This window comes from Dioscorea cayenensis, chromosome 17 (assembly GCF_009730915.1).
Source record: "Dioscorea cayenensis subsp. rotundata cultivar TDr96_F1 chromosome 17, TDr96_F1_v2_PseudoChromosome.rev07_lg8_w22 25.fasta, whole genome shotgun sequence".
Taxonomy (NCBI): domain Eukaryota; kingdom Viridiplantae; phylum Streptophyta; class Magnoliopsida; order Dioscoreales; family Dioscoreaceae; genus Dioscorea; species Dioscorea cayenensis.
The window spans coordinates 18,705,444-18,730,905 of record NC_052487.1 but is presented as its reverse complement, the minus strand read 5'-3'; the positions used below and the strand labels follow the sequence as shown (position 1 = coordinate 18,730,905).

The 25,462-nt window shown below is 35.1% G+C and overlaps 1 protein-coding gene and 1 long non-coding RNA gene across 2 annotated transcripts; both read left to right on the top strand.

Moving 5' to 3' along the window:
- Positions 1 to 7,821: 7,821 nt before the first annotated feature.
- Positions 7,822 to 8,547, top strand: LOC120281210 (enoyl-CoA delta isomerase 2, peroxisomal-like). Its single transcript, XM_039288090.1, has one exon. The coding sequence runs from the start codon at positions 7,822 to 7,824 to the stop codon at positions 8,545 to 8,547; it is 726 nt and encodes a 241-aa protein (XP_039144024.1).
- A 12,590-nt stretch (positions 8,548 to 21,137) lies between these two features.
- LOC120280980 lies at positions 21,138 to 23,664 on the top strand. The gene is made up of 3 exons (XR_005542467.1): positions 21,138 to 21,345; positions 22,564 to 22,624; positions 23,371 to 23,664. It is a non-coding gene; the product is annotated as an uncharacterized LOC120280980 (long non-coding RNA).
- Positions 23,665 to 25,462: the final 1,798 nt, after the last annotated feature.

Sequence of the window (25,462 nt, the reverse complement as noted above, 5' to 3'; positions counted from 1 at the left end):
AGTTTCAAAATATCTAGGCTCACCAATAAGTATTTCAATGTGGTGCACCTAAAGATAACTATTTTTTTTTTTAATTTACTAATGTGAAAAAAATATCTCAAGTGATTAGAAAAAAGCATGAGTAGAAAATTAATTTCAAGAAGGTATAAGTGTAAGAATAGGGAAAAGATTAGGGAGAATTAGAGTTTGTGATATTTTCTTTCATTAATTTCTCTTTATTTTTTATTAAAAAATTTTTTAATGAGAGATATGAGACAAAAGAAAAAAAAAAGAACTCAAAATTTCCCCCAAATTGAATTTGGATTGAATATTTGATATTGTTGTTTTGTTTTTGTTGACAGATATTAGGTTTTAAAGAAGAAGAATTGAAGCACTATTTTTCCTTTTTTAAAAATGTACATATATATGTTTGCTTGAATTTTGATGTAAAATTTGAGTTTTTTTTTGTTTGTACTAATTTAAATACATAGAATAAGAATATTGAAAGCTATGTGTGAATAGGAATTCAAAATATTTTTTTTGTTTGATTATCTTCATGGAAAATGCAAATATAGTTTTTTATGCAATATTTTGTCAAATATTACAATGTTTGAATTTTCTTCTCCAATATTATTTTAGAACCTACTTATGTAAAAACTTTGTATATAAATTTATTTTAAAATACAATCAATGCCAAATTTTATTATCATTTAGACACTATTTATTTTTACTGACTCTAATTTATGAAAAAAAAATTATTTATATATTTAAATATACCCGCAGCCTTAGCGCAGGCCACCCTCCTAGTATTTAAAGAAAGCAATAGAAAGAAGCTAGTTGTCATATTTACAAAATAACAAAAAAAATTTCAGCCAATCAAAATGAAGCAAATGGCAACTTGGGAAAGATTTTGGGACTATTAAGTAAATTAATGACGGTTGAGGAAGGATTTTGGTATTATAGTTAAACTTCGATAAATGAATATTTGATATATTAATAACCTTAATTAAATAATTTTTTTCAATCCTGACTGGGGCTAATGTGCTAAATTAGTAAATTTCCTTAATGCATAAGATAATTAATTTTTTCAAAGATCTTTAAAGCTCAAAAAAATATAAATTAATAATTTCATCGAAAAAATAGAAAAACGTATTACACAAAGTACATAACATTTGAAGTTTTTTTAGTCTACTTAATATGCATAAAGTCATTTATTTCTTTTTTATTTGTGATCTATTGTATAAGCAACAAGTAATTCATCTTCAATATAAATATATATGTAGATTTCCATGAATAGAAAATAAGTAGAGAAGAAAACATAAAGAGAAAAAAAAAAGAAAAAATTGTACCGATCACTGCCAATTACACCGAGCCTTTCTTTACATCTTCTTATCTTTCTTCTTCACATACTCAAAATACATAAATGTAGGGGGTATTTATAGACTTACAAAGAGTTGAATGAACAATCAGGATTGATTCGATCCAACGGTCCAAAATACCCTGGTAGGTGGAATAGTAACAGTGCTTGAGTCTACTACAGTACCACATGGCCTGCTGCTATAGTGTTGTGTCTACTACAGTAGTTGGCTGCTACAATAGACATCCATTATTTATAATATTTATAACACTTCCCCTTCGATGTCTACGACTAAAGGATATGCCTCGTTAAGACCTTGCTAGGAAAAACCCAGTGGGATAAAATCTCAGACAAAGAAAAAAGTAAAGTATCCTTTGTGTTTTGAGGGTCACTGCCTCGTTAAAAACCTTGCTTTGGAAAAACCCATTGGGATAAAAACCAAGTCGAAGGGAAAAAGAGTACAGTCTCCCCATCAAATAAATAACTCTAATGTATTTCGGGAGTACTTACATCCTTGAGCCTTCTCATCCCGATTTATGTATAAGCGTTTGGTGAATGCACTTAGAAAGTAATTTTGTGAATATATCTGCTTGATTCTCATTAGATTCACTCTTTTGAACTTCTATAACGCTTTCTTTCTAGAGGTCATGAGTATATAAAAATTTTGGTTATATATGCTTCGTTCTATCACCTTTAATATAACCTCCTTGTATCTGAGAAATACAAGCACTATTGTCTTCATAAATTACTATAGCATTTGTTGTAGCAGTTAGTAATTTACATGATGACTATATATAACCAATCATAGATCGCAACCACTGGCATTCTCGACTTGCTTCATGTAGAGCTAGAATTGCAGCAGGATTTGATGAAGTAGCTTTAAGAGTTTGTTTTGTAAAACACCATGAGATAGCTGTACCATTATAAGAAAATACATATCCAGCCTGAAATCGCCCTTTGTGAGGATCAGACAGATAGCCATCATTAGCAAAGCCTGTAAGGTTGGATGAAGATTTTTGTGGATAAATAAAGCCCAGATCTGTAGTTTCTCGTAAATAACGTACCACATCTTTTACTCCTTTCCAATATTTTCATGTTAGTGTAGAGCTGTCTCTTGCTAGAAGATTTACTGCAAAAGCTATATCTGATCTTGTATTATTTGCAAGGTACATTAATGCACCAATTGCACTTAGATATGGAGTTTCTGGACCAAGAATGATATCTCCTTCTTCAGGTGGACGAAAATGGATTTTTCTGTATATCAAGTGTCCGGACAATCATTGGCGTACTCAGTGGATAAGCATTCTCTATATTGAATCTCTTCATCACCTTTTACTGTATAGGTTGATTGATGTACAAATATTCCCAAGGGTAAGTGCTCAATTTGTATGCCAAAACAAAATTTGGTCTTTCCCAAATCTTTCATTTCAAATTCCTTCCTCAGATATGATGTTGCAATTGCAATTTCAAAAGGAGTGCCTACAAGATTCAAATCATCCACATATATTGCTATCACAACAAAACCGTTAGTATAACTTTTAATAAACACACATGGACATATACTATCATTTTGGTACCCTTCTTTTATAAGATATTCACTGAGACGGTTTACACCACGTCCTTCCAGATTTTTTTAATCCATAGAGAGATCTATGTAATTTAATAGAGTATATATGATGATGATTTATAATGTCTGTTATTGTGTATCCTTCAAAAAAATTTTCATATATATGCCATTTTCAAGTAATCCATACAGATATGTTTCCATCAACTGCATATCTAATTTATTACTTGCTACTATGGCAATTAAAAATCTAAAAGTAATTCTATCCATTACAGGAGAATATGTTTCTTCATAATCAATACCAAGCATTTGAGAAAAACCTTTGAGCAACCAATCTTGCTTTGTATCTCGTAATTTCACTAATTTTCATTTTTTTTCTCACAAAACACCAATTTATAACCGACTGGTTTTATCCCTTTTGGTGTGGGCACTATTGGCTCAAACACCTCACGTTTTAATAGAATATTTAGCTCAGCCTAAGATAACTTCTTTCCATTTTGGCCAATCAATTTTTTGTCGACATTTTATTAATAGATTGTGGCTCTGTATAATTATCAGTATTTATTTCTATATCTGTAGCCACATTGTAGATGAATATACCGTTTTTTTCAATCTCATGCCGATTCATTCTTTGACCATCATCTACATAGCAAATTGAATTTTCAATATTTTTAGAAATATCATTCTCCATTGATTCTTCATTAAATTTTTCCGAGGGTTTCATTATTTCCTCTCCCTTTTTACATGGACGATCCCTCTTTTTATTTTTTTGTTTCCTTTTTGTAAAAGTTGAATCTTTGGCGCCAATTGGTCTTCCATATTTTTGTCGTGGTTTATTTTCTACTTGATTTTCTTTCAATGGAGTCCTAGAAATCTCAATTCTTGCAGGAGCATTAGTAGCTAGTATATATGATTTGGTTACCATTTCAGTATCAGTGAATACATCAGGTATTTCATTTGCAATATTTTATAATTTAATAATCCTTTGAACTTCAAGTTCACATTCATTGGTGTGAGGATCATATGCATGCAATCATAATCATAAAAGCTACTGGATGCTCAACATGTATTTCAAATGCCATACAATAATCATAAAATAATTTTGATGAAAATTCACCAGCATTATCAAGACGAATTGTCTTTATGGGATAATCTGGAAATTATGCTTTAAGCCTGATAATTTGTGACAATAATCTTGCAAAGGCTACAGTCTTTGTAGACAAAAGTGAAACATGGGACCATCTAGTCGATGCATCAATTAAAACCATTAAATACCTAAATGGTCAACATGATGGATGTATTGGTTCACATATATCTCGTTATATTCTTTCTAAAAAATTTTGGAGATTCACCAGTCACCTTAGTTGTCAAAGATCTGTTTATTAGCTTTCGCATTGAGCATGATATTTAGTTGAATACCCTATTTAATCCCTCTAATATAGTCAGTCTGCCCTTTTGGTCCCTCTAATATAATTTGTTCCTAAGAGGTCCCTGTATTTTAATTTTTGAGAAAGATAAGTCCTCATAAAGATCTCCTAGGGATAAATTATATTAGAGAGAGGGATTTATATTTTTTTAAAAAAGTAAAATACAGCGACCTCCTAGGGATAAATCATATTAGAGGGACCAAAGTGGCAGAATGACTATATTAGAAGAACTAAATAGAATATTCTACCTACTGAACATGTATATTCATTATTTGTTAGAATTTTATAATCCTTCAAGTAACAATCCGGCGCAACATAATAGCACCCGGATGTTTAAGCCTTTCATGCCATATTTTAAATATCTTTGGGTCATTAACCTTCCGGGTTAATACCGCATTTGATTCCATCACTTTGATACGTGTAAAATATAATCCTGAAGATATACAAGAAAAACTTTCAAGTACACATTTTTGGTATGAAATAATTCGTGTAATATGAAGATATTATTTTCCTTTCTTATTAACCGTCTCTAAATGATATCCATTGAGACGTATATCTTTAAAACTTAAAAAATTTCTTCTAGACTTAGGAGAATATAGAGCATTTTTCATATGCAAGGATATCCAATTTGACAACATCAATGTTGCTTCTCCAGAACCTTCAATCAGGTCTGATGACCCTGCTATTGTGGCTATACATGCGTTTCTCATTGATAAGGATATAAAATATATTTTTCTTATCAAAATAGTATGCGTTGTTCTGCAATCAATAATGCATTCATCATCAACCATATTTCTAACAAAATAGAAGAAAAACATAATAAAAAGATATAATACAAATTAGTCTATAAGGAAATCTGATACATCTAAATATGTATTTTTAGTTACATTTAAATTATTTGTAGAATTATTCTCAATTGGATCAACTGTGGGGTTGTTAGTAAAATTTGTCTCAATATCTTTACCTTTCTTATTTTTGAGTGATTCTTGGTAAAGATGGACAAAATGTTTAGAGGTCCTGGAAATTCAGGACCAATGACCTTCCAGGCCACAACGATGGCATGTATCCCTCTTTGTCTCTGACCCCATATTGTGGCTTTATTGCTTTTACTGATGTACATCAATTTTGCTATAGCATGGTCCGATATTATTTCGGCCCCCATCACGACCGCATCGTCCTCGACCACCATAAAATCCTCGTCCACCTCGGTTTTTAAAACCGGTACCGCGACCACGCCATCTTCTTTGCCCAAAAATTAATTTTTAGCAATAGTGCTGATCCATATGGTTGAGATTGATGATTCTACATCAACAGCTCATTGTTTTTACTCGCCACAAGGAGACAAGAAATTAATTCAGAAAATTTTGTGAAATTCTTTTCTCTATATTGTTGTTGTAATATAACATTTCGTGAGTAAAATATTGTAAATGTTTTTCGAGCACCATACCTTCCGTCACTATTTCTCCACATAGACGTAGCACTGACACAATTTTAAATAGCTCAGAATTATATTCTTGCATGCTTTTAAAGTCTTGGAACCTGAGACTTAACCAATCATTACGTGCTTTGGGCAAGTAGAGCATTCTGAGATGTTCAAATCATTCTTTCAGAGATAACTACAATTCCTATGGATCCTCAATAGTCAAATATTCATTTTTTAGGCCATCATCAATGTGATGTCTTATAAATATTAAGGCTTTCGCCTTATTATCATTAAGCTCATCGTTATTAGCCTCAATAGTTTTGCCTTTTATATATATATGCTTATGATATTTTTATCAAATATCATAAGCACGTATGTATATATACAAAATCATCCCCTATAGTAAATTAGTGGTATTTCTGAATTATTTATAATGTAATGGTTTAGAATTTGTAACTTATCAATATTTATTATTTATTACAAAATTACACAAAATAAAAAAAAATAAAATATCTTCTGAACAAAGACATAAATTATAAAAAAAATTAATTGTAGAGTTAATATTTCATTCAAGTCCTAAGTCAAATATCCAGGATTCGTGACATGTTCATATTTATTAAAAAAATTATTTTAATTTCGTTTAGAATAGTCATGATAGTGAACTCAAAATTTCAAATATATATATATATATATATATATATAAGAGTTTATTTTTATACATTATTATTTAAAAGTGCTAAAGTTGAATAATGACCAAAGGTTGTCAAACCCGGTCCGAGACATTAACCCAGCTAAGCCCAAAGGGTCAAGGGGTTAATGGGTTCGACAGGGTCGAACCGAGTTGAACCGGAATCAATAATAAAATATAAAAAAATATGTTATAATAATTAATAATGAGTAAATATAATATTAAAACAATAATTATAATATAAAAATACTAAAATTTGATATTTAAATTGATAAATGACTTTATATACACTAGTGTTTTCTAATTATGTCATTTATTTTTACGGTTTTTAAATATTTACAAATTTAATATATTAATATATAATTATTGAACTTCTCTCGGTGTTTTTTATTTATTTATTTGTTTATTAGTTGATTTTGATGGAATAGATAAAAATTTAATTAACTAATTCTTCTTTTTATATTGATATATATTTTATCAATAAATTATATAATTTATCCAATCTCAATTTAAGTTTTTATTTTGTTTTAAATTTTCTTATATTTTTTATTTAATTAGAATATTTTATTTTTATATTTTATGATAAAATTATACTCATTTATCATTATACTTTTTTTAATAAAATAAATTTTAAGAAAGTATTTACCATAACATATTAATGGATTTTATTTTTAAATATTAATTTTGTTGTTATGTTTATGATATATATATATATATAGTAATTCAATTTAATGATTATAAATTGAATATTTATATTAATAAAATATAAATAATTTTGTGGTTTTTAATGAGAAAACTATAATAAAGTATGAAATATTTTTAAAAAAATCCTCACATTGTGGCCCTGTTGACCTGGCCGGGTTAACCGATTCCGGTTGAATCACTTGGGTCACCAGGTTAACACCAGATTTCATATCTGATTTAATGAGGTATACTCAGAATAGCCACATAACCGATTTCGATTTTTCTGATTGAACCGATCGGGGTCTGACTACTTTGATAATAACTCTACACATCACTTTTACGTCACTTTTCATAAATATGAACTGTCATGACCCACTGGCTACTAAAATAATAAGAACGTGAAAAAGCATTTATTATTATTATTATTATTATTATTATTATTATTATTATTATTATTATTATATATAGATAAATGCAGCTATTAAAAATTAAGGTTTTGGCCAACTAATGGTGCTCTAGCCTTTTTTTCCTTTTTCTAATCCACTCTACTAACTAAAGTAATTTTTATTTTAGACTAAAAAATAATATCTTGTTAAAAAAAAAAAGTACAATTCGAAAACGTGAAAAAAACAAAGAGACAGAATCTATAAAAGTGAGTTATTAGCAAAATTTAGAAGGCAGGCAGGCAGGCAAGCAAGCATGTGTACCTTAGAGAAGCGTGGTAGGGTGTACATCCTGACTTTAACCGGTTCCAACGAGCACCGCTTCAATCTCACCACTGTCCTATCTATTCGCTCCGCCCTCGCCCAAGTCCGCTCCGACTCCGGCGCAGGCGCCTCCCTCGTCACCGCCGCGGAAGGGAAGTTCTTCTCCAACGGCTTGGACGTCGCCTGGATCAGCGCCTCCACTCCCGATCTCATCCATCAATATGAGTCCGCTCTCCGAGCCATGATTGCTGATCTCGTCTCCCTCCCCATGCCTACCATCGCCTCCATCACCGGCCACGCCGCGGGCGGCGGCTTCATCTTCGCCCGAGCGCACGACTACGTCGTGATGCGCGGCGACCGGGGGTTCATCTACATGAACGAGCTGGACATCGGCGAGCGGTTCCGGAAGTACGGGATGTCGGTGCTGAGATCGAGGATATCGGATGCGAGGGTGCTGAGGGATTTGGTGCTTAGACCGGAGAAGATGAAGGCGGGGGAGGCGGAGAGGAAGGGGGTGATTGATCGAGCGGTGGAGGGAGCGGCGGAGGAGACGGTGGCGGTGGCGGTGAGGATGGCGGATGAGATGGCGGCGAAGGGTTGGGATGGTGGTGTCTATGCTTCCATCCGGAAAAGGGCTTTTCCCAAGATTTTTAGGGATTTGGGATTGGGTGAGGACATTGATGAGGATATTTCTAGGGTTTTCACTTCCAAGCTTTGAGTATCAAGCACTGGATGAAAAATAAATAAACTAAGTAAATAAATGATTTAATGTGGAGTAATAATGGTTTAATGGACATGTTCTATGTATAGTGATATGTTATAAAGATTCAAATATAGAGAAAAGTGATGATACTAAAAAAAAATTTATAATAAAAAAATTTTGGATATAAAGCAACCGTTCGTTGTCCATCAATATACTTGAGAATATTGCGTGTAACCCCGGCATGTGACCCCATAATAACATGGATCAAGGCCAACGAATCAAGGGATGGATAATGAGTTTGATCGTATAGAGAGAATCAACACGGATTGGATTTGGATTCTTATATGTCCACCAATGTGGTACTTGCTGTTAGGGACTGCAAACGAACCAAACTGTTCGCGAGCTGCTCGAGGCTCGGCGCTAAAAAGCTCGTTTATTAATCAAACGAACCGAGTTTGAGCCTTAAACAACTCGGCTCGTTAAGGCTCGTGAGAAGCTCAGTACTATACCATAAATACTGTAATAACTTAAATATATTTTTTAAATTAGTATGATAGTTATTTTAAATTGACTAAAAAACACCGTAGCATATATACTGTGATTGTATTACTGTAGCAATTACTTTACCAGAATATACTGTAACTAATATATTGTAGTTACTTGAGCCGAGCTCAAAGCTCGGTATTTTCTTAACAAGCCGATCTCGAGCTTCACAAAGAAATCTCGAAAATAGGCTCGACTTGAGTTCAGTTCAAATAGTATCGAGCCAAAGCATGAGCATAACAAAAGCTCGACTCGGCACGGCTTGATTGCAGCCCTAGGTGCTGCCATCTATCTTAAGAAGTATGAAAGTCCAAAGCTTCTTTTGGGATTTTGGGAAACTTCTTCCAAATGGCTTTTTGTTTGATTCTTCATTTCACATTGAAGATGATAGGTTCTTACTCTTTTCTTTTTTTTTATTTATTTATAATTATAATGGAAGAATTGTTAGCTATACAAATAACTGAGTTTAGTGCGCTAGCTCCAAGGGATTAGCTTGTCATAAGCAATGCCTCATAGTGGATATGGTAAGATTTTCGAATGTAACAAAAGTTGTTTAGCAGAGACATATGTATGGATCCGGAATTAATCATCCCCAACACTCCCCCACTATATGAGATGGGGTTCAAATAGCAAGTCTGAACTCACACCAAAGAAATGTTTCCTCCACTACATCTGGCGAAATTTGAATTCAAGATATTAAAAATCACAGACCATATTTTTTGTAATAAAACAAATACCATTAGACTAACAAAAAATTTTAATAATAAAAGAATGAGTATAAATAATTCTAATTATATATATACTTTCATAACTAAAGAGTAAATCGGTCAAACTATCCCATCATTTGCCTAATTGAAGGGAAACCCAATCAACAATAAAAATGGATCCCTAGTGAAATTATATAAGGACATGATTGAACCAAAATATAAATATATATATTTGATAAGCCAACTAATATTGGAAAGGAAAGTTGATTATTCAATCCCATTTGGGAAAGAAAAAAAGTTACCATCCTTCTGTGAGGCGATGTGATGATATTTTTTTATTTTCTATATTTTTGAAAAAGTTGAAAAACAGTTGCATTGATACTGGCTTATGGTATTTTCTATATTTTATTTCTTATTTTTAAGCAAATTTTTAAAAAGAAGAACCTCCCTCGACCGATATAGACAAGGCCATGTCTGTTGATTGTAATAGGATTAAAATAAGTTTTTATTTAATGATATATATTTAGTGGCAAATGGTGTGCTTTTTTATCAAGATTCATGTATGGTGTTTTTGTGAAGAGTGCCATGGATGTGTTAGTTGCAAACTAGAGCTTGCCAGTTGCCGCCATGGCTGGTATATATGAGCCCCGGAGATGACTGTTGAAGTTAGGCTTGCAATGAAGATGAATTTTTCCCCCAAGTATATACATATATTTATAATCATTTTATGAAAAAAATCAGTCAGAAAAAACCTTTAAAAATTAGTTTTTTTATAGGATTTTTAAATATTGCAATTAGCGATAGAGTATTTTTCCGTCTTATTTGCTTTTATTATTATTATTATTATTATTATTATTATTATTATTATTAAAAATTAGTTTTTTTTAATAAAATAGATAAACCACTAATATATTAAAAAAATAAGAGAAACAAAGTAGAAGATAAGGGGCTGGTTCACCAAGAATGAACCATGGACCAAAATGAAACAGAGGGACTACGTAGTCCCTCTGTTTCAACAACGAAAGAAAGACAAAGGCAAAGGAACAACGGGAGACAAGCCGGCACATGGGGCCCCTCCAGCTAGCGCAGTGCAGCTCAAATTATAGCTACGCCATTAGGGGGTGGTCATCAAGCTCACTTGCTGGAGCTGGCATGTTGGGGGGAGGAGAAGTCCTTGATCTCGCAAAAACTAGACTGCGTTTGATTGCCGAGAGGGACTCCTCGAGGTGGGGCTTAGATGATGAAAGGGCTACATTAATCCAAGCAATGAATAAGTGATCGACTTTACATATACATAATGACAATAAAAAAACAGATGTACAAAGATGCGATTACTGCACTCGATCCAAATGGCCCAATTGTGAGGTTTCCAGCCCTGTTTGAAGCTCTAAGATGGATGTATAACTCAATATTGAGTTTGTGCAGAAGTTACTGTAGCAATAGGGATGCAGAGAAAGGCTGTAAACCTCATAGGCTCCATGCGGCCTACATGGAGATCGTGAGGCTCACTGAAATTTTTATTTTTTTGTCAGGTGCTGTAGCATATGTACTGTAGCAGCAGTGAGAGAATTTCTTGTTCTGGGAATTTCATGCGGTCGCCTTGCGGCCCGCATGGGTTACTGTAGCATCCAGAATGAGTTACTTAACTCTTCATTCTCTCTTCAATACATAGTGCATTCTTTGAGGTTTCTTGAGAGAAAAGAAAGGGAGAGAGGGCTGCGGGCTAGGCCTTCAAGATTCATTAAAGGGGAAGCCTTGAAGACATCCTAGAGCTTCGGATCCGAGCTTGTGAGCTCAAAGAAGAAGAAGTGAAGGTATATTTGTACTCTTCTTCTTCATTCTTGTAAACCTAAGCTAGGAGTTACAAGAGGTGGGAAGGTTGCTAGGGCAAGTTGTTTATCATCTTGTTGTGTGTTCTTATTTACTCAAGAGAGGCTTGTTATATGTTTGTATGCATTGATTAGCCGGATTAAGCTGGGTTGTAGCTTAAGGGAGAAGAAGAACACTATAGCACTTCCCATACCAATTGAACACTCTAGGTCCTTGTGGTTTCTCGTTGTAGTGAGGAGTTTTCCAACAAGAATTCTTCCTGAAAAATGATGTACATTGGTTTTTGAATGAGAATTGTGTATTTGCTTGTCGTTTGATCCAAAGGGGATGAATAGTGTTGACTGCCAGGCTTTGTTCGCTGTGTGTTGTATACCCCAGGCTCCCCAACAACTGGTATCAGAGCTATTTGTTCACTTATTTGTCATGGAAGGAGATGTAAGATCCATGATGAAGTTAACGGCGGTAAATTACTCAATTTGGAAGCCAATGATGGAGGATTATCTATATTGCAAGGATTTATTTGATCCTATACTGGGTGATTCAGCAAAGCCTAAGGAGATGTCTGATGATGACTGGAAGAAGTTGGACAGGAAGGCTTTGGGAACGACCAGGAAGTGGGTGGATATTAGTGTATTCCACGATGTAGCCCAAGAGAAAAATGCACATGTAGCTTGGGGAAAGCTAGCAGCTCTTTATGAGAGGAAGACTGCAATGAACAAGGTGTTTGTAGTTAAGAAGCTCTCCAACTTGAAATACAAAGATGGGAGATCCATTGCCGAGCACTTAAGTGATTTTCAAGACTTGTTGAATCAGTTGACGACTATAGGGGTTAATTTCAATGATGAAATTAATGCATTGTTTCTTCTTGGTTCATTGCCAGACAGTTGGGACACTTTGGTGGTGACAGTGATGAATTCTGCACTAGATGGCAAGGTGACTATGCAAATGGCAAATGATAGTTTGCTAAATGAAGAGGCAAGAAGAAAAAGTACAGAACATGGGTCTAATCAGGCACTTGTTACAGAGAACAGGGGAAGATCCAGTAATAGAGAGCAAAGTACCTTAGGTCGTGATAAGTCCAAGAATCGGTCTAAGTCAAGAGGACCGATAAAGTGTTATCATTGTGGGAAAGCCGGTCATATCAAGAGAAATTGCTGATTGTTGAAGCAAGAGAAAGGCAAGCAGAAAACAGATGGTGGCAGTGTGACAGCAGTTGTTTCTGATGTGAAGACAGTGCCATTGGTGTGTGGACATGGTGATTGTCACCATGTGGGTGATCCATTTGTTGAATGGATTGTTGATACAGGTGCAGCATACCATTGTGTTCCCAGGAGGGAGTTGTTTACAACTTACAAAGGTGGTGACTTTGGTGACACCAAGATGGAAAACAAGAGTGTGTCACAAATTGTAGGCATTGGTAACATTGTGGTTCAGACCAACATAGGATGTACATTGTCATTGAAGGATGTGAGGCACATCCCAGATCTGAGGATGAACTTGCTTGCTATTAATGTCCTTGACAAGGAAGGGTATGACAGTAGGCAAAAAGATAGGCAGTGGAAGCTTCTCTAGGGGTCTATACTAGTAGCAACAGGGAAGTTGTGTTGTACTATGTATAAGACTTGGTTAAAGCATTGTTCTAGTCATATCAATGCTGTTAAAGATGATACTTCACCAAACTTGTGGCATAAGAGACTGGCACACGTAAGTGAGAAAGGACTGCAGTTACTGGCAAAATAGTCCTTTATTCCCATTCTCTCAGGGAAAGGTATATATGACTATGAACTCATGTGATCATTGTTTGTTTGGTAAACATCACAGAGTTTCCTTCTGTATACCTACGAGGAAGGAAAATAGATTGGAGTTGGTCCATTCTGATGTGTGTGGTCCCATAGAGGTGGAGTCTTTGGATGGCAACAGGTATTTTGTCACCTTTATTGATGATGCTTCACGAAAGACTTGGGTGTATTATTTGAGATACAAAAGTCAGGTTCTAGAGACTTTTCAGAAGTTTCATGCCATTGTGGAAAGACAGACAAGACTGCAGTTAAAGTGTATTCGTACAGATAATGGTGGGAAATACACCTCCAAAGAGTTTCATGCTTATTGCTCCAAGCACGGAATCCGGCATGAGTTGACAGAACTAGGTACTTCTCAGCATAATGGTGTTGCAGAAAGGATGAATCGCACCCTTGTTGAGAGAGTTAGATATATGCTGAGAATGACAAAGTTGCCTAAGGCATTTTGGGGTGAAGCAGTCAAGGTTGCCTGTTATGTGTTGATCTACCAGAGAAAGTGTGGTCAGGGAAAGACCGAGTTACTCACATTTGAAGGTTTTTGGGTGCAAGGGCTTCATGCATGTACCTAAGGAGCAGAGATCAAAGCTAGACAGTAAAGCTACTCCTTGTATATTCGTGGGCTATGGCGATGAGGAATATAGCTACATGTTGTGGGATCTAGAGAAGAAGAAGCTTGTTAGAAGCAGGGATGCTGTGTTTCATGAACAGGAAACCATAGCAGATTGTGAGAAGACATAGAAGCCTGCTCGTGTTATTGTTGATGATGAATGCTCTACATCAACAACTGCTCCTTTGAGAAGAGCCACAGATGATGAAGATGAACAGGAGACAGAACAGGGTACAGATGAGCCAGCTACAGTTACTAATTAGTTGGATGGTGATGATGATACTGCACAGCAAGATGCAGTGGGTATTGAGTAGGGGAAGTTGCCTCCACTGCTTAAGACTGTTGAGCCCCAGATCAGGAGATCTACTAGGGAGAGAGAACCATCCAAGAGATATCCTAGTTTTGAATATTTATTGCTTACTGAAGAGGGAGAGCCAGAGAGCTATGAAGAAGTTCAATCCTCTTCAGATAGGGAGTGTTGGTTGGAAGCTAGCAAGAGGAGATGAATTCCTTGTAGAAAAATGACACCTATGATTTGGTTGAGCTTCCAGAAGGTAAAAGACCACTTAAGAATAAGTGGGTATTTAAATTGAAGAAAGATGGTGACAAGCTAGTCAGGTATAAAGCCCGGTTGGTAGTGAAAGTGTTTGCTCAGAAAAGGGCATTGAGTTTGATGAAATTTTCTCTCCAGTTGTGAAGCTAAGCTCTATACGGGTGGTACTTGGACTAGCGGCAAGTTTGAACCTTGAGATAGAACAAATGGATGTAAAGACAACATTCTTGCATGGTGATTTGCAAGAAGAGATTTACATGACCCAACCTGAGGGTTTTGAGGTCATGGGGAAGGGCAACATGGTCTGCAAATTGAAAAAGAGCTTGTATGGCTTGAAGCAAGCTTCAAGGCAGTGGTATATGAAATTTGACTCTTTCATGGTGAGTCATTCTTTCAGGAGAACAAATGCAGACTCATGTGTGTATGTGAAATCATTTGGTGATGATTTTATTATTCTCTTGTTGTATGTTGATGATATGTTGATAGTTGGAAGAGATGTTAGGATGATTTTCAAGTTGAAGGGTGATTTATCCAAGTCTTTTGATATGAAATACTTAGGTCCGGCAAGAAAAATCTTGGGGATGAGTATTGTTCAAGATAGGAAGACAGGAAAGTTATGGTTGTCACAGGAGAAGTATGTTGAAAGAATTCTGAAAAGGTTCAACATGCAGAATGCTAAGTTTGTTAGCATGCCACTTGCAAACCACTTCAAGCTAAGGAAGATCTCTTCAAAGAATGTACAAGAGAAGGAAGGAGTTTTAGCTGTTCTTTACTCCTCTGCAATTGGTTCATTGATGTATCTCATGGTTTATACACGACCTGATATTGCTCATGTTGTTGGTGTTGTGAGCAGATTTCTTTCTGATCCAGGAAAAGAGCACTAGGATGCGGTGAAGTGGATTTTTAGATATCTGAGGGGTACATCAGATATGTGTTTGTGCTTTGGGTCTTCAAAACCAATTCTAGAAGGGTTCACAGATTCAGACATGGCAGGTGATCTTGATGGTAGGAAGTCAACATCAAGATATGTGTTTACTTTTGCAGGGGGAGTTGTTTCATGGCAGTCTAAATTGCAGAAGTGTGTAGCCTTGTCGACTACAGAATCTGAGTATATTGCAACTACTGAAGCTAGCAAGGAGATGCTATGGATGAAAGGGTTTCTTCTTGAATTGGGAGTGAAGCAAGAAGAGTATGTGGTGTTTTGTGATAGTCAAAGTGCTCTTGATTTGAGCAAGAACACTATGTACCATGCACGGACAAAGCATATTGATGTCCGTTACCATTGGTTGCGGATGGCAATTCAGGATCTAGAATTTCAATTGAAGAAGGTCCACACGGATGTGAACACCGCCGTTATGTTGACAAAGGTAACTTCTAAGGATAAGTTACAATTGTGCAAAAGCTTGGCCGGGATGAACTCCCCGACCAAGATGAATGACTTGTGAGCAAGTTGTGTGATGTATCTCCCTTGTAGTAGGGCTGGAGGGGGAGATTGTGAGGTGTCCAGCCCTGTTTGAAACTCTAAGATCGATGTATAACTCAATATTGAGTTAGTGCAGAAATTACTGTAGCAACAGGGATGCAGAGAAAGGCTGTAAACCTCACGGGCTCCATGCAGCCTGCATATTGGAGATTGTGAGGCTCACTGAAATCTTTGTTTTCTGCCAGGTACTGTAGTAATGTACTGTAGCATATGTACTGTAGCAGCTGTGAGAGAATTTCTTGTTCTAGGAATTTCATGCGGTCGCCATGCGGCCCGCATAGAGACTGTATGGGTTACTGTAGCATCCCGAATGAGTTACTTAACTCTTCATTCTCTCTTCAATGCATAGTGCATTCTTTGCGGTTTCTTGAGAGAAAAGAAAGGGAGAGAGGGTTGCGGGCTAGGCCTTCAAGATTCATCAAAGGGGAAGCCTTAAGCTTCGGATCTAAGCTTGTGAGCTCAAAGAAGAAGAAGTGAAAGTATATTTGTACTCTTCTTCTTCATTCTTGTAAACCTAAGCTAGGAATTGCAAGAAGGTGGGAAGGTTGCTAGGGCAAGTTGTTTATCATCTTGTTGTGTGTTCTTATTTACTCAAGAGAGGCTTGTTATATGTTTGTATGCATTGATTAGCCGGATTAAGCTAGGTTGTAGCTTAAGAGAGAAGAAGAACACTGTAGCACTTCCCATACCAATTGAATACTCTAGGTCCTTGTGGTTTCTCTTTGTAGTGAGGAGTTTTCCCACAAGTATTCTTCCTGAAAAATGATGTACATTGGTTTTTGAATGAGAATTGTGTATTTGCTTGTCGTTTGATCCAAAGGGGTTGACTAGTGTTGACTGCCAGGTTTTGTCCGCTGTGTGTTGTATACCCCAGGCCCCCCAACACCAACAGATCGCCTTGATTAGGAGATTTCCCAGGTGTTTAAAAGAGGTGGCCCCCTACCTTACTCCAGAGGACCAAGCCTTAGATAGGGTGGTGGGTGGTACAAAACGTAAAAGCACATCCAAGTATACCCAGATGAACGCTACAAAGGATAAAAAAATAATAATTTATGATTTAAAGGTTTTTTTTACAGGCATTTCTTTAAATATTTTTTTCCCTAAAAAAAAATGTTTTAAGAAATATGTATAATCAATATAATGAACACATTTGTGTCTTTTTTAGACATAAAAAATTTGTTGTTTCTATACTTATGATTTGGTTGTTTTATAATATATATATATATATATATATAATATAATATAATATAATTATTATATTAGAATAAATAAATAAATATGATAATTGAAGTGGAATAATAGTAATTTTTTCTAGTGAGGATAATGAGTTGTTCAATGGCTTTTGGCCTATTGGCATCACACATGTCCATTGTGTAAGATATTTGTTTTCGGGGAAAACCTGATATTAAAACCCCAAACCTCACACAACATGAGGGAATAGATATTTTGAAGTATTAATTAAATATTTTATTTTTAAATTAAAAATCATGCCCTCAACATCTTTTATAAGTTCAAGAAGAAAACATTTTTTATAAATTTAATTTAATTATAATTAAAGTAAATTAATAGACAATATATAATAATCATTATTTTCAAAATTTATACCATTATTATACCTCAAAATCGTAATGAAAGCTCTCTTTTAAAAAATTTAATTTATAAAAATAGCAGTATTTATCAAACATATTCAAGGCATATTCCTAATATATATGACTATAATATTTGTTTATTGAAATTAAGGTGAAAAATAAAACTAAAAACTTTCACAACCGAATAAGAAGGAAAGGTATAAAAAAATGATGAACAGACATTCAATGTCACAGTGTGATCGATATTACAGATCATCTTTTCTTATATTGCTTAGTCACAACTGATATTTAGAGTCACTTCACTAGAGTCAAACTCCGTGAAGGACCTTTGCCATGGTTGGCTCAAAGAGCTAGGACCTACAAATAGACTAGCTTGGTCACTTTTAGCAAAACCTATTGTTTAACAAATATGACTTTGAAGAAATGATTGCATTTTAACTATAAATCACTCATTATCTTTCTTGATTATGACAATTAGTCACTTGTTCATCTTTTGGGTGTTTGTAGCTCTTGAAGTAAAAAAAAACAAAAAAATAAAAAAAAACAAAAGTTGAAGGATAAATATGCAACGATAAAGAGTATTCAGTTTCCAAGGCCTTCCATATCCATGGCCCTGATGATGGCCCAACAGCAGACGCTCATCGACTAGCATGTAGCCCGTTTCAATACCTCGCGCTCTAAGAGGAAACTCTTTCTACTCTTAGAAGAAGCCCTTCTTTTGTACTATGTTGTTTTCACTTCTAATGGACTCATGTTTTATATTCTCTCTTCCGTTTTAATGCATTCGTGGTTTATCTAATTTTTTATTTAAAAAAATTCACTAAAATTAGCAAGCAATTTATTTTTTTATCATTTTTCAATTATTCTTCTAAAAAATCTATTCTTTCTGCATATTTTTCAAAACAGATAATTATGTATTTTACTGTCAAAAATCAACCCATCACTCTTTCTTATCACTCTCTTACTAATAAGAGGAAACTCTTTCGATCCTAAAATTAAAATAGTTAAAACTTGATGAGATAATGATGTATTGATCAAATTAAATGTAAAAGCGATAATAATAATAATAATAATAATAATTTCATAACTTAAATGCAATTGTTATGATGGGACCCACAATAGCCAAATAGAGAAGCAGAGTGGCAGGCACATTAATGGCAAAGAGGAATCGGATAAGATCGGTGAGAGAGCATTTTGCTACCAAGGGAGGGAGCTGGTTGGAGAGATGAACGCCGTCACGTTTCCCAACAGCAGCCTCATCGGCGTTCAAAAGCAGCAACACATCGCCTCCAACCAATCTTCATTCTACGGCAAAGGTATACTCATCTCAAACCCTACCTCACTTTAGCCTTTCTTCACCCCTTCATAAAAACTATCTTTTTCTTCTTCACACACACACACACACACACACACACACACACAAGTTTTATATTGGAGCATCATAACGTTTCTATAAATTTTAAATCTAGCGATTGACTGTTTATTTTTATACATTATTATTTAACAGAGCTAAAGTTGAATAATAACTCTCCACATCACTTTTGTAAATAACCCACTGGCTAACATGGCATATCCCTAAAATTTACAATTTTAAAATGATAACGTGAAAAACATATATATATATATAAGACGTTACAGCTATTAAAATTTAAAATAAGGTTTTGTCAACTAATGGTGCTCTGGCCTTTTTCTTTTTTAAATCCACTAAAAGTAATTTTTACTTTAGACTAAAAGTAATATCTTGTTTTTTTTTTTTTAAAAAAAAGAACAATTTGGAAACATGAAAAATTTAAAGACAGAATCTACTATAAAAGTGAGCTTTTGGGGAAGATGAGCATCATGAACACTTTCTTATCCATAAGTAGAAAATTTTAGGAGGCAGGCAAGCAAGCAAGCATGTGTACCTTAGAGAAGCGCGGTAGGGTGTACCTCCTCACCTTAACCGGTTCCAACGAGCACCGCTTCAATCTCACCACTATCCTATCTATTCGCTCCGCCCTCGCCCACGTCCGCGCCGACTCCGGCGCCGGCGCCGCCCTTGTCACCGCTGCGGAAGGGAAGTTTTTCTCCAATGGCTTGGACATTGCCTGGATCCAAGCCTCCCCTTCCGATCTCATCCATCAATATGAGTCCGCTCTCCGAGCCATGACTGCTGACCTCGTCTCCCTCCCCATGCCCACCATCGCCGCCGTTACCGGCCACGCCGCCGGCGCCGGATTCATCTTCGCACGAGGGCATGACTACGTCGTGATGCGCGGCGACCGAGGGTTCATCTACATGAACGAGCTGGAGAACGGCTTGCCGATAACCAAGTACGCGATGTCGGTGCTGAGATCGAGGATCACGGATGCGAGGGCGATGAGGGATTTGTTGCTGAGACCGGAGAAGATGAAGGCGGGGGAGGCGGAGAGGAAGGGGGTGATTGATCGGGAGGTGGAGGGAGGGGCGGGGGAGACGGTGGCGATGGCGGTGAGGATGGCGGAGGAGATGGCGGCGAAGGGTTGGGATGGTGGTGTCTATGCTTCGATCCGGAAGAGTGTTTTTCCGAAGATTTTTAGGGATTTGGGATTGGCCGAGGACACTGATGAGGATATCTCTAGGGTTTTCACTTCCAAGCTTTGAGGAACCAGTGTACTTACCGTATAACTGAGAATAATGATCCAATTGATTCTATTCGATTTGATGGTAATTACTAAGAAATGATAACCATATAACTACGTGTCGAAATTCAAATATAGAAAAAGTGCGTGGTTTTTGTTGTTGGTATGTCTGGTTTCTCTTATTAATGCATGTAGTAATACGTGAAAGGAAAATAAATAAATAAATAAAGGGGTAAAAAAGGAATAATTTACTCCTGCATATATTTGAATATTAAATTTAATTATTTAATTTATATTAATTACGTGAGTATTTAATGTGTCACATCCCAGTAGCTCTATTGGTTATACTTCTGCATATCGTGGACAAACCCCTGCATGTGACCCCAATAAGATGGATAATAAGTTTTGAAGGCCAAGAGAGAAAACAGATGTATCCACTGATGTGGTACTTCCATCGTAATTAAGAAGAGCATGTTAGTCCAAATTAGCTTTTCTTTGTGATTCCATAAACTGCTTCTTCTAAGTGGCTTTTTGTTTTATGCCTCATTTCTGTTAGATATGATCGAAGCATTGCAGAGAGAATGGAGTGAAGAAGCAAAAATATCCCGGTGGAAATAAGTTTAGATCAAAGGGCAAGAGTGACATTTCAAGTGTTTGAATGGTAGGTATTTCCGTTGATATTTGAGAGGGGAAGAATGAACGGTGGTGATCAACTTCATCTGGTTGATTGATTTGAGTTTGAGGCAACCTCAAGATTTGGTTTCTAACATGTAATATTTGCCACCTTGATCTTGTTGACCAAGTTGACCAGAGATATTTGTTTCCCTTTGACTATTTGACCAAATTATAGGATTCCTGACAAGGTTTTCTTCCCAGTTGGCTTCTCACCCGTGAGCTGCGGTCTTGTCGTGGTTGGTGGGAGAGGCATCCTTCTTCTCCTCCTCCTCCTCCTTCTTCGTCTTCTTCTTCTAAATAGCAACCTTCCTTTGAGTTTCGGACTGAAGAGATTAGCCGTGAGGAGGATCTCGGAGTCACAGCACTTTGGGTTCGACAGCGGTGAGGAGGTTGGAGTTTCATCAATTGTTTCTTCATCAAGCTTCAGGTTAGCATATGCGGTGTTGTGGATGAAGCTTATTGTTAGATCTTTCTTCTAAGCTTGGTAGTGACTGCTCTTGTGGGTTTCTTGTGTTGTTTCCATGTCTTGATGAGGCATACACCTTAATCTTTGGTTTAGATGTATATTTATCTTGGTTGGAATACTTGTAAGCTTAAACCTTGGTTTCATGCATCCTTGAAGCCTATCTGATGTCTATTTATGTCCAGCTTGGTTGATCTGTTCTGTCAGCATGCTTACCTTTAGAGAGTTTCACATTTGATGATCTTGCTTTGTGAGTATACATGTATATATATCTTGTATGTGTAAATGGAAGTGCATGAGACCTTAATCTTTGTGATGATTTTATTTTGTTAAAAGCATGACTGTTTAATTGCTTTGTTAGCTTTGAAACTTTTAATTGTGAGTAGATTGTAAGCCTGAGCTTGTGTTAAGCTTGCCAACTTAGTCAAAGTTTCGGGTTACTATTTATGTGTCACCTAATACCTTGAGTTAGTAATGAGAACCTTTTGAGTGGGAGTAAACCTTGTTTGTTGACCTTTGATCCTCGCTTAATTATTTAGATAAAAGCTTTCATGCTTGTAAACTTGGAAACTTTGAGTATGCATTATGTTTTGGTTGTTAATATTATTCACATTTGGGTCTCAGCATGACATCTTGTAATCTTGGCATGACAGCTTATTATTTTGTTATGTATTTAAATTTGTGTTACCTTAATCAATTATAATGATGTCCTTAGTTTATCTTTAATGATATTTAGTGCTTGTAGAAAGTTAAACCTGTAAAATATTCTATTTGCTTAAATATATTCATAATGAAACCGGCCATGGTGTAAACTTGAGTGGCTTCCAAGTTTACATGATAACCTAATGCCTTAATCATCATTTAATTATTTACTATACTATAGGTTCTGTAAACTTGAAGTGGCTTCTAGAAGCATGGTTATCATGTTTTATGCTTATCCTATACTTATGTGAATATGTATAAGTATATATATATATATATATATTCAGTTATATTTAATTAATGATAGTTAGAATTTTAATTGTCATCTTTGAACCTTGCATATCAAGTTGTCATTTTTATACATAGGTATATGACTGTGCCTGACTTATCATGTAATGATTGTAAATTCTTCCTCTGGGGCTTTAGTAGTAACTAGGCCCGGCCCAAGACTTAATTCTAAGTATAGCTTTTGTTGGTTAGATCTTGTAGCGGGCCCTAGTTCGCAGGACTTGGTGAACCCCACTCTGTAGCTCGGAGCCAGGTAGACTCTCGCACTCGTATAATTCCGTATTTTCTAGCGGTTGCTATTTATTGAATTATTTGGTAAGTTGACGTTATTTATTTATTTATTTATTTGCATTATTTATTCAGTATTTTCTGTCCGTATTTCGTATTTCTGCGGTTTTAGTACATCTCCATTTATGGCTCACCCAGCTAGGAGGAATAAGTCCTAGCCATGTATGTGCACATGTTTTTCTATAGTAGCGCCAACACTGACCATGGTCAAGATCCCAGCACAGTCGTTGATATTATGTTCGCTCCTACTTACGATCGATGATCCGACTCGTCGTCATCAATTTCGTTATTAGTCAGGGAGATCTACATGACTATTTCCACGTGTTTTTCATATTTTTGGATTATTTCTGTATTCTGTGTATTTCTGCATTCTGTATGAATTCTGATCTATTATTATGCAATATTTGCTTTATCTGTTGTTTTGAGATCCTACTGGCCCTTGTGGCTCATACACTCTGTGAATTCTGTTCTCGCATGAGAAGATCAGGTCTAGGATCGGGGTGTCTGGGAGTCATATTTTCTGCTTTTGTTAGTAACTCTGTAGTGAACTTTTCTGTGTGAGTAAGACTTGTAATCTGATTGTATTTGTGATTTGCGAACTTTCAGTTGTCTCTGTATTCTATAGGGCTGCTAAAGCCCGTACTTGTATTATTTTAGTTTTTAGTATCCTATTTGTGCTTCTGCATCACTGTTCATATTTTTGCTTGTTAGGATTGACTCTGATCAGGTTAAATCTGAGGTCTTGCACCCATTGGGGCCCAGTCTCACTGGATGTGGCCGATCTGTCAGTGGGCCCGGCTGTGGGGCTGGGGCGTGACATAATGGATGGCCAAGATTTGATCATCAAGGAGGTGCGCGTTAGTTCGAGGCATGAAGATTAGTCGGTTCCTTTAAGTAGGGTGCACCACGTTGCATATGACTCAGCGCACCGGTTTTGTTTTAGTTACTTAAGTTTCTATAAATGATAAGAACTTAGGCTGTATTTGATTGGCAACATGAAAAATGACTGGAAAAGAAAAATTTTTTCATGGAAAAATTTTTCCATGGAAAGATTTTACATGGAAAATGAAAAAAATAGTCGTTTGATTGGCATTGTTTTCTAGCTAGAAAATAAAAAAAATTTTATGAAAAATTCAGATTTTGTTCTTTGATTGCTCTTATTTTCCACGGAAAATGAAATATTTTTCATGGAAAAAACCTCATTTGTTATTTGATTGCATCAATTTTTACTTGGAAAAAGTCACATTTTTCATAGAATTTTTTTAAAAATTATTAAAATTATAAACAGAGCTACGTGGAATTGAATCTTACCATCAAAACGCAGCGAGATCTATTCACTGATCTGGATAAATTTATTTAAAATATTATCAAGTTATATAATTTATCTTTTTAAAAAAATTAAAAGAAAAGGAAAAAAAATTCTTTTAAATTTTTAAAAGAAAAGTTATTTTAAATATTTCAATCGCACGTTATCTTTTCAAATAGCCTCTTACGTTTTTTCAGGAAAACTTTTCTCTGGATGGAGGTAGGAAAAAATTTTCACTGATTTGAGGGAAAATAGGGTCACGTGATAGAGTTTGTGAAAAAATCAAGCAAACACAGCTTTAGTTTTTTTTGTTACCATTAAGAGATATAGAGAGAGTTCTTTTTTTTTTTGTTTTTATGTGAAGGTGTTGTATGTAGAAATGGTTTCAGAGATTGAGTTGAATACAAAAGTTCTTCATCATGAGCTTTAGTATCTATCTAGTGATTATCAGTCACATGGAAGCTAAAAGGAGTTAAATTTATTGCTTAGATTATAGGATTGAATAAATCCTCCATTTGTTGTGGGTCGAGGGTTCATTTTCTTTTCATTTTATTTTTATTTTTATAAGTATATATGATGAAAGATTTGTTATCCACAAATAATTGAGTCTACTGCTCCAAAGGATTAGATTGTTGTGAGCAATACCTGATAGTTAATATGTATGGTAGGAAGAATATATATATATATATATATATATATATATATATATATATATATATTTACCAATGCAATAAAAACAGTTAATCAATAATATGTGCATGCAAAAAGTGTTGCACATGATCCTAATACAGATTTTTAGTGGTTATTATTTAGTAGTTCAAATAAATGTGTGGAAAATAATGTTGATAGAGTTTGCTAGAGTTGTTATATTTCATTGAATAATGAATAGAGAGGAATAATTACGCTCATCTTTCCTATCTTCTATCTCTCTCTATCCCTATCTCCCTCTCTCTCTCTCTCTCTCTCTCTCTACACACACACACTCTCTCTCTTCCCATCTTTCTCCAATTCTCCCTATCTTCCTCACTATCTTCCGGCTATTATGAATCTATGATCTTGGCCCGTATAAAAGAGTCAAATTGTTCCATCTACATATCACATCAAGGGACTCGTAATTAAGTAGGAATTGAATTTGAGATAATTAAAAGTCTCATACCACACTTACCCAAGGGAGCCAATACCATTGGGCTTTTCGACAATAAAAAAAAAATTATAACAAAAAGTTAAGTCTAAATAATCCTAACTATATATATACTTCCATAATGAGAGAGTAAATCAGTTAAACTATATCATATCATTTAATTGGCTAAATTAAAAGAAAATCCAATCAACAATATATATATATATATATATATATATATATACTCCCTCCGTTTCTTTTTATTTGTCATGTTTTGAGCTCTTCTTTGTTTTTTTATTTATCACAATAGAAATTTTGTGCAGTATTAAATAAATTTTTTCAAAATTTACCTTTTAATTAAATATACTTGTACAATT